The 7,981-nt window shown below is 32.7% G+C and overlaps 1 protein-coding gene across 8 annotated transcripts in view; it reads left to right on the top strand.

Moving 5' to 3' along the window:
* The first annotated feature begins 3,436 nt into the window (after positions 1 to 3,436).
* Positions 3,437 to 7,981, top strand: part of LOC105205121 (DNA-directed RNA polymerase I subunit RPA1) — a 53,404-nt gene continuing 48,859 nt past the window's right edge. Inside the window, exons 1-2 of one of the 8 annotated variants that reach the window (XM_011174417.3) lie at positions 3,437 to 3,663; positions 7,655 to 7,862. In XM_011174417.3, coding sequence (XP_011172719.1) covers positions 7,682 to 7,862 — 181 coding nt within the window. In that variant the 5' untranslated portion in view covers positions 3,437 to 3,663; positions 7,655 to 7,681. The other 7 variants (XM_039446254.1, XM_039446255.1, XM_039446257.1 and 4 more) reach the window with 7 other exon arrangements.

Genomic DNA, 7,981 nt, shown 5'->3' with positions numbered 1-7,981 from the left:
AAATCTAGTCGTTACATTAATCATAAACTGCGAGTATGTAGAAAGTGGTGACTTCTCAATTTATAGCGTTTTCGATTGGGATGCACTGGCTGCACTCAATGTCAGGCGCGTGTTCGATTGGCAGTGCCAATGCGCACTTGGCTAGTGTCAAGTTTGTTTAAACGCACGACACTCGCATAGTGCGCACTCAGTGCGCACTAATAGCGTTTTCGATAGGGAAAAAGTTAGTGCGCACCAGTGCGCACTCAGTTCACGCCAACACTGAACAAGTTCCATGAGTTGCACTGAATAGTGCAAATACAAAAGAACACACCCAAATTTTCAGTGCAAGTGTCACTTGAGTTAATTATAATAGATCACGCAAAAAAGAAAAAAAGTAACCTCGAAAAAGTAATCTCGTGCTCAGTAAGTAATGATTTTTACTATATGTAATTAAATAGTATATAATCATTTAAAAAATGCTATTATATTACATCAAGTAATTAATTATATTTTAAAAAAGGTATAAAATTGATGTACTTGTATAAAAGATATAACACTTACGGTGTCGTTATCCATTTTTTTTACACATGCTACATAATTTACAGTTTTTGGAATCATTCTTCTAGTTCGGAAGATTGCAATTATTTCTTCTTCCTCGCTTGAACTAGAAGAAGATTCCAAAAATGTCTCCAAAATATTAAAAAGATCCAAATCCGGATTGCTCATTTTTTCAAATTTGAAACTTCGTTATTGCTTACAATAATGCACTGATGCTTGCATGCATCCAGTGCACTGAACTGGCACGGTCAAAATAGGCCTGTTCGTGTTGCTGCCCTTTTTGAATTAATTTCTTTGTCGTCTCTCTCTTTCTTACGATCGAATATATATTTATCTCATCTCAAGTGCAAAAATTTTTAGAGATTTCAAGCAACTCGAACAGACCTAATATCTCGTGCCACTTATGCCTCGTGCCCACAGGACGCGGCAAGGCTTGCCGCGTGGCAGAAGTTGGCTGAGGAATATTTCGATAGCCAGTCAACGTCTCGTTCGCCTGGATGTAATTTCCGCCTCGCGGCAAAAGTTGGATCGAGTTCAACTTCATGATTGGCTACCATGCCAACTTCCGCCGCGCGGCAAGCCTTGCCGCGTCCTGTGGGCACGAGGCATTAGTGCGCACTGAGTGCGCACTATGCGAGAGTCGTGCGTTCAAACGAACACGTGACACTAGCCAAGTGCGCATTGGCACTGCCAATCGAACACGCGCCTGACACTGAGCGGTCAGTGCATCCCAATCGAAAACGCTATAATAGTGGCACGAGATATTAGGCTTGTTTTCTATTCCTGCACTAGACTGCACTGGAACGTTTCTTCTTGCTTTCACTAACTTTCAAATATATATCTATTTCATTTTAAGTGCACACTAATTCAGGGAGTTTAGGAATAGAAAACAAACGGATTGTAAGCAATAAAGAAAGAAGTTTCAAATTTGAAAAAATAAGCAATCCGGATTTGGATTTTTTTAATATTTTGGAGACATTTTTGGAATCTTCTTCTAGTTCAAGCAAGAAAGAAAAAATAATTGCAATCTTCCAAACTAGAAGAATGATTCCAAAAACTGTAAATTATGTAGCATGTGTGAAAAAAATGGATGACACCGTAAGTGTTATATCTTTTATACAAGTACATCGATTTTATACCTTTTTTAAAATATAATTAATTACTTGATGTAATATAATAGCATTTTTTTAATGATTATATACTATTTAATTACATATAGTAAAAATCATTACTTAAGCCTGCCGCAGACGATACATTTTTTCTTACTGGATTTCTAACTGGATTTTCTTACTTGCTACCGTACGGGCAATGGTACTGGCAGTGCTACTGGCCGTGACTTCACACGGTGCGAGTTTTTGTACGGGCTGAGCAACTGAAATTTGTTTCATAGAAGCGGCACGCTTAAATATGGATGAGATAGATGAGAAGGATGAAATTATTGCAACAATTGTACACCCAAGGACTTTGATTCTGTCCATGGGGAAATTTTCTAAACTAAGAAGTCACCACTTTCTACATACTCGCAGTTCATGATTAATGAAACGACTAGAGCTTATTGGTCGTTACGTTAATCATGAACTGTAAGTATGTAGAAATATAGCGACTTCTCAGTTTGAAAAATTTTCCCATGGACAGAATCAAAGTCCTTGGGTGTACATTGTCGTAAAATTGCTATTGCATTATTTTTAATTATTGAAAAATTGCAACAACGAAATAAATATCGCCGACGTTTATGGAGTCGACAGTAAATACATTCTTTAATGCCTCACTTTTAATGTGTTTATTATGGTAATTTGGTTTGTTTATCGCATATAAACATGGTTCCTATTAGTAGGCTTCTATTAAACATAAAATACTTTCTTTGGACTATTTTGAAGTCTTTTCATTTCTGCACGATATCATGTTTGCGAAGTGAATTCACGTTTGAACTTTGACAACACTTCGACAGTATAACCTGGTATAACCTATAAGACTGCGTCCTGATTGGCTTTCACAATAAACCAGTACAGAATCACGTAAGAAAAATAAGACATGATCTATTACGAAAATCCAGTACGCGAGCCACTCAGTAGCGTAGCCCGTAAGCTACCCATTTCCAGTACGGGAGCACGTAAGACTGCCAGTATAGGAGCACGTAAGCAATTTCGTAAGAAAAAACGTATCGTCTGCGGCAGGCTTTACTGAGCACTGAGATTACTTTTTCAAGGTTACTTTTTTTTTTTCGCGTGATCTATTATAATTAACTCAAGTGACACTTGCACTGAAAATTTGGGCGTGTTCTTTTGCATTTGCACTATTCAGTGCAACTCTTGGAACTTGTCCAGTGTTGGCGTGAACTGTGTGCGCACTGGTGCGCACTAACTTTTTCCCAATCGAAAACGCTATAAAAGGTTGCAACACATTTTCTTTGATGTCATCAATCGGGGAACGTAATTGGTTGGATCCACAAGTAAGAACCAATTACGTTTGCCGTTCGATGAGAAAGTCTACATTCCAAAAACCATCGAAAAAAATGTGTTGCAACCTTTTAGCTCACTACTAGAGTCCTGTATAAAGAGAGAAGCGACATTGATGTCCGAAGCTCTGATTGGTAATCTGATTGATACTTGATTGGCTAAGCGAGCAGCCATATTGTGACCACTGCTATTTGCAGAATGATACGAATGGTGTTTGATGACGTTGGCATTCCCAAAATGGCGGTGGAGTACTCAATTGGATATTGAAGGTTGTAGTGGGGGTTCGATGTCGCTTCTCTCTTTATATGGGACTCTACTCACTACTGTATGGCTCAATGCACACAGGACGCGTCAACGCGTTACGCATGGCGAATAGCCAATCATTCTTTTGCTTTCTTATTTTTTGTCATAAAAACGAAAAAATGATTGGCTATTCGCCACGCGTAACGCGTTGACTCGTCCTGTGTGCATTGAGCCTATGTATATACAGTCATGAGCTTAAAAGGTGCACACATTTTCTTCGATGGTTTTTGGAATGTAGACTTGCTCATCGAACGGCGAACGTAATTGGTTCTTACCTGTGAATCCAACCAATTAAGCATCGAACCATCTAACCATCACTGTATGTATGTACATACATACAGAAGGCTTAATGCCGGTATGTAACGTAGGTATATACATACATACAACACAATAAACACGAGGTATACACGTGCACTATAGTGAATTCGGAATTGGAGTTAATTCAAATCAATTTTCAATCTTGATTTGTTTTTAGTTTTTTAAAATTCTATTCTGTAAAAGTCTTCTGTAGATTTCTGTAGATTATTTACTATACACTTAGTGAAGTGTGACAAGATTAGGTTAGAAAAATTTTTAATATTACGTGTACACAAATAATTTTTCTGCATGCTCAATTAATAGCTGTTTTCCAACAGATGCATAGATGATACAATAAACTGTGTCTAACATGAGGTATTGCAATTTTGACATAGTATTACACTGCTGAATACTGTAAAAAGCTAAGTAAGAGTGTGTAAATATGTCAATTTTCAAAGATATTTTATATTTAACAAAGAGTAATGTTTATTTGATATAAATTTTTATTTATAATCTAATTGTAATTTGTATAGAGGAATATTTTGGTTTAGTTATTAATGAAATTAAGTCCAAAGTCAGTATTCATAGTCAATTCTTATTTCGAGACTGTCTTAAATAATGTCTTAAGAAGCTAATACAATTATCTGGTCGATGACATTTTAAAATAGCACTTGAGATGATTTTAAATAAAAATCAACTATGAATACCAACCTATAATTTTGTATTCCAACAAAAGCCTTACATAGTAATACACAGGCAGAATTCTGCAAAGCACATGATGCACATGATATATTATTTTATCCTTGTTTAATATTTGGTAACGAATAACAATGAAATAATACATTATATATGTGCATTGTTTGTTTTATGAAACTTGTAACATCAGTGTATCCTAGCTGGAAAACAACCAATATAACTTTTCAGGTTCTAAATAATTGGCAATGTGAATATGTTAACATTGTGCATCTTATTCCATATATTATAATCTGTATGTTAGTGTACTTATTTGTGATAATGGGGTAAAATTGGTATATATACATCTATCAAAAACTTAATTTATCAAGTATTATTTATTATGTTTAAGGAAAATAAATTATACCAATGAAAACTTCATACTCTCTACTACTATAAAAAAATTTTAAATATAAAATATTTTTTTTTATTTGAAAAAAAATTTTTTTTAATTCTTGCATTTTTGTCATGGTGGGATTTACGACTACTTGTATGTAAAATATACAGCATATTGATAATTTTACAAATATTATTTACAAATATAATGTAAAATAACATAATGACTTATAAAATGTGTTTACAAAGTTTATTAGGGAATAAGAACGATAAATATATATAAAAGTAATAATAATTCTATGAGAAATTCAATATTGAAGAAATTAACATGTGCAGATTAATAGAGTGCAAATAGATGCATATTATGGTCTAGTTTACACCAAATACTTGATACACGTAATATTTAGTAACTTTCCATTAAATTATCTTAATTTTGATAATAAATTTAATGAATAGTATATTAAACTGATACAATATGAATCAAGATAATTAAATGTAGGTATCATGTACATTTACATGCATTGTCAAAATTAAGACAATTTAATAGAAAATTACTAATTAGTACACATGTCAAGTGTTTGGTGTAAACTAGGTCTATGTTTTCAACACAGGGGCAAGTGCTGCTTCCCAGTCACACAAAGTCTGTATTACAACATAAATACAGTCCGTAAAAATATATATCTTAAACAGGAGGGATATATAAGACATCAAACTAAACAAACAGTACAAGAGTTATGCACTTGCATCTAGCTTGTATTCCATCTCTTACTATCCCTCTACATTTCATGAAATAATTATTAAGACTTACATTCCCTGTAATAATCATTTTATGTACATTGTAATACACAATTACACTACTTACTACATGGAGAAATTGATTCAACTTGCAATATTTTTGTTAATATTAACAATAAAGAACTGGAATCACAATACCAATATAGCATAAAAGCACATAAAAGAGTAGTTGCAAGCAAACTACCTTTACTCTTATTTTTTCTGACTTCTGCGGCGTAAATCCTAGCGCGGCATAAATACTGACTTTACCTTATTCTTATTTGGCATCTAATGAATGATAAAGATACAATAACAAAAAAGCATGCTAATATCTTTATATGTGCATTCTGAACCTGAAACCTATGTCTCTATAATAAAATTTTTTTGTAGTAGATTTTAGTATGATCCAGTGTGACCTAATGCAAGCGACAAAATTGATTATGTTTATTATAATATTTATTATTTTAAATCAAGAGATAAACGATCAATTAGCGAGCAACAATAAGATGCTCATTTGCATAAATTGTTCGAGATCCATTTAAATTAAATACAAATATGTTTCACCTTAATTTAACTCTTTTCTTAATACTGACAAGGAAAGGCATGGAAGTGTCCTCCGATTTTAACGAGCTTTTAATATGTTGTAAAATAGTTAAAAATAAGGGACACATATTTTTATACGTGCCCAATCTCACCTTTAAGGGGTAAAACACCTCTGAAGAAAATCGGTTTTCTTCTTTCGAAGCGTATATCGTCGAAACCCTTTAGTCGAAACTATAGGAAATAGAAAAAAATGTTCTAATTGAAAGTTAAATAGCTTGAAGAGTACTTTATAACGTTGATAAAAATTTTCTAATTGAAAGTTGAATGGCTTGAAGAAGAATACTTTATAACGGTGATAAAATGTTTTTTTTTTTTTAATACGAGGCTTCTACAGGAGGCTTCTACAAGAGGAAGCATTACAATCTTTGGATTTTTATAAGCACAAAGATTCACGCACAAATTCCATCCAAATACCTAAAAGCTAGACTTACAAAGTACAGGCGAAAATTAATTAAACTATTAATTGATGGAACACATAATTTTTGTTTATTTATTAACTTATATATATTGATTATAAAAATATTGCGCATATTGTAAAGTTTGCATTTAACCATAAAATTTTATTGAAATATTAGTTTATAAATAAATCATTTATGTTATTCTCGATCTTTGCAAAATATTCACAAAATGACATTTGATTACTTATTATAAACACTGAAGAGAGTTTTTAGTCGAAACATATTTGCATTTAATTTAAATTAATCAAATAATTTATACAAATGAACATCTTATTGTTCCTCATTAATTGATTATTTATCTCTTGATTTATATTTTATAAGTTTTTTGTGTTTTGTTATTTATTATTTTATTATTTATAAATAATTTGTTTTAATTTAATATATTGCATGTTAATTTAAATTTTATTTATGCAAAGAAAGCACGTTTTTCGCGACATTCTGGGATAATTGGTAACATGGCCGTTAATAGGCACTCTTTGGGGTGGGGGATATTGCCGTCCGTGGCAAAATCAATATTCTCGTATGGTTCGCATGCGCACTTTTGTCAAGAAACTGTGAACGTTTCGTGGCGCATGCGCTGAGCGTAGGGTCGAATGCATGGGCGAAGGTAGTATACTGATCTCTCATAACCGGGACAGGCAGTGACAAGAAAACGCCACTCGCTTGTTCTTCCTCGAATGCCGCAAAAAACGTACTTTTTTTGCATAAAATACCATATGCAACATGGGGCCAACCGCATTCTCGACTTTGGACGTTGTTTTCTTGGCTGCTCAGTAGAGAACAGCAAAGTTCGGCCCCATGTTGCATAATGTACTATTTATTTCTAGTCAAAATATGTAATAACACTAATAACTTACCAAAATTAATCACTCAAGAGGTTTTACCTAAATTCAAATTTACTAAAATTGAAAAAGAACGAAATAGCACTTATATGTTTATATTAATTATTATTTGTTTATATTAACATTTCATAAAGTCTGTTATTATACTATGTATTATTTTTATTATTCCTAAAACAGATTATAATAATTCATTTCATACTCTTTTTGCTAATAAATCTAACCAATTTTTTGCTATTCTTTTCTGTGTGTGGCATGCGTGCGTGCATGCGTATATGTATGTGATTATTACATTATTATCCAATATTTTTTATAGATTTATGATAACTAAAGGAATATCAAGATGATGAGTAAATACCATAGGCCACGTTTAACACCCAAACATCAGGATTCCCAACATTTACTGTTTTCAGTCTTCACGGCGAATGATATAAGGAACTTAAGTGTAACGAAAATCAGAACACCATTATGTTATAACATTCTTGGACATCCATTAAAGGGTGGATTATACGACCCATCTTTAGGTAAAATTCTTATTTTATTTTATTTTTATGAAAGATATTTTATTCATACAATTAGTAGATATATTTCCTTGTTTGAAACGATATTTCTTATGTATGTATAATTTTTCTCAAAATTTTAT

The sequence above is a fragment of the Solenopsis invicta genome, chromosome 2 (genome assembly GCF_016802725.1).
Source record: "Solenopsis invicta isolate M01_SB chromosome 2, UNIL_Sinv_3.0, whole genome shotgun sequence".
Taxonomy (NCBI): Eukaryota; Metazoa; Arthropoda; class Insecta; order Hymenoptera; family Formicidae; genus Solenopsis; species Solenopsis invicta.
Note: the sequence above shows the minus strand (reverse complement) of the source record. Positions and strands in the feature narration are given on the sequence as shown.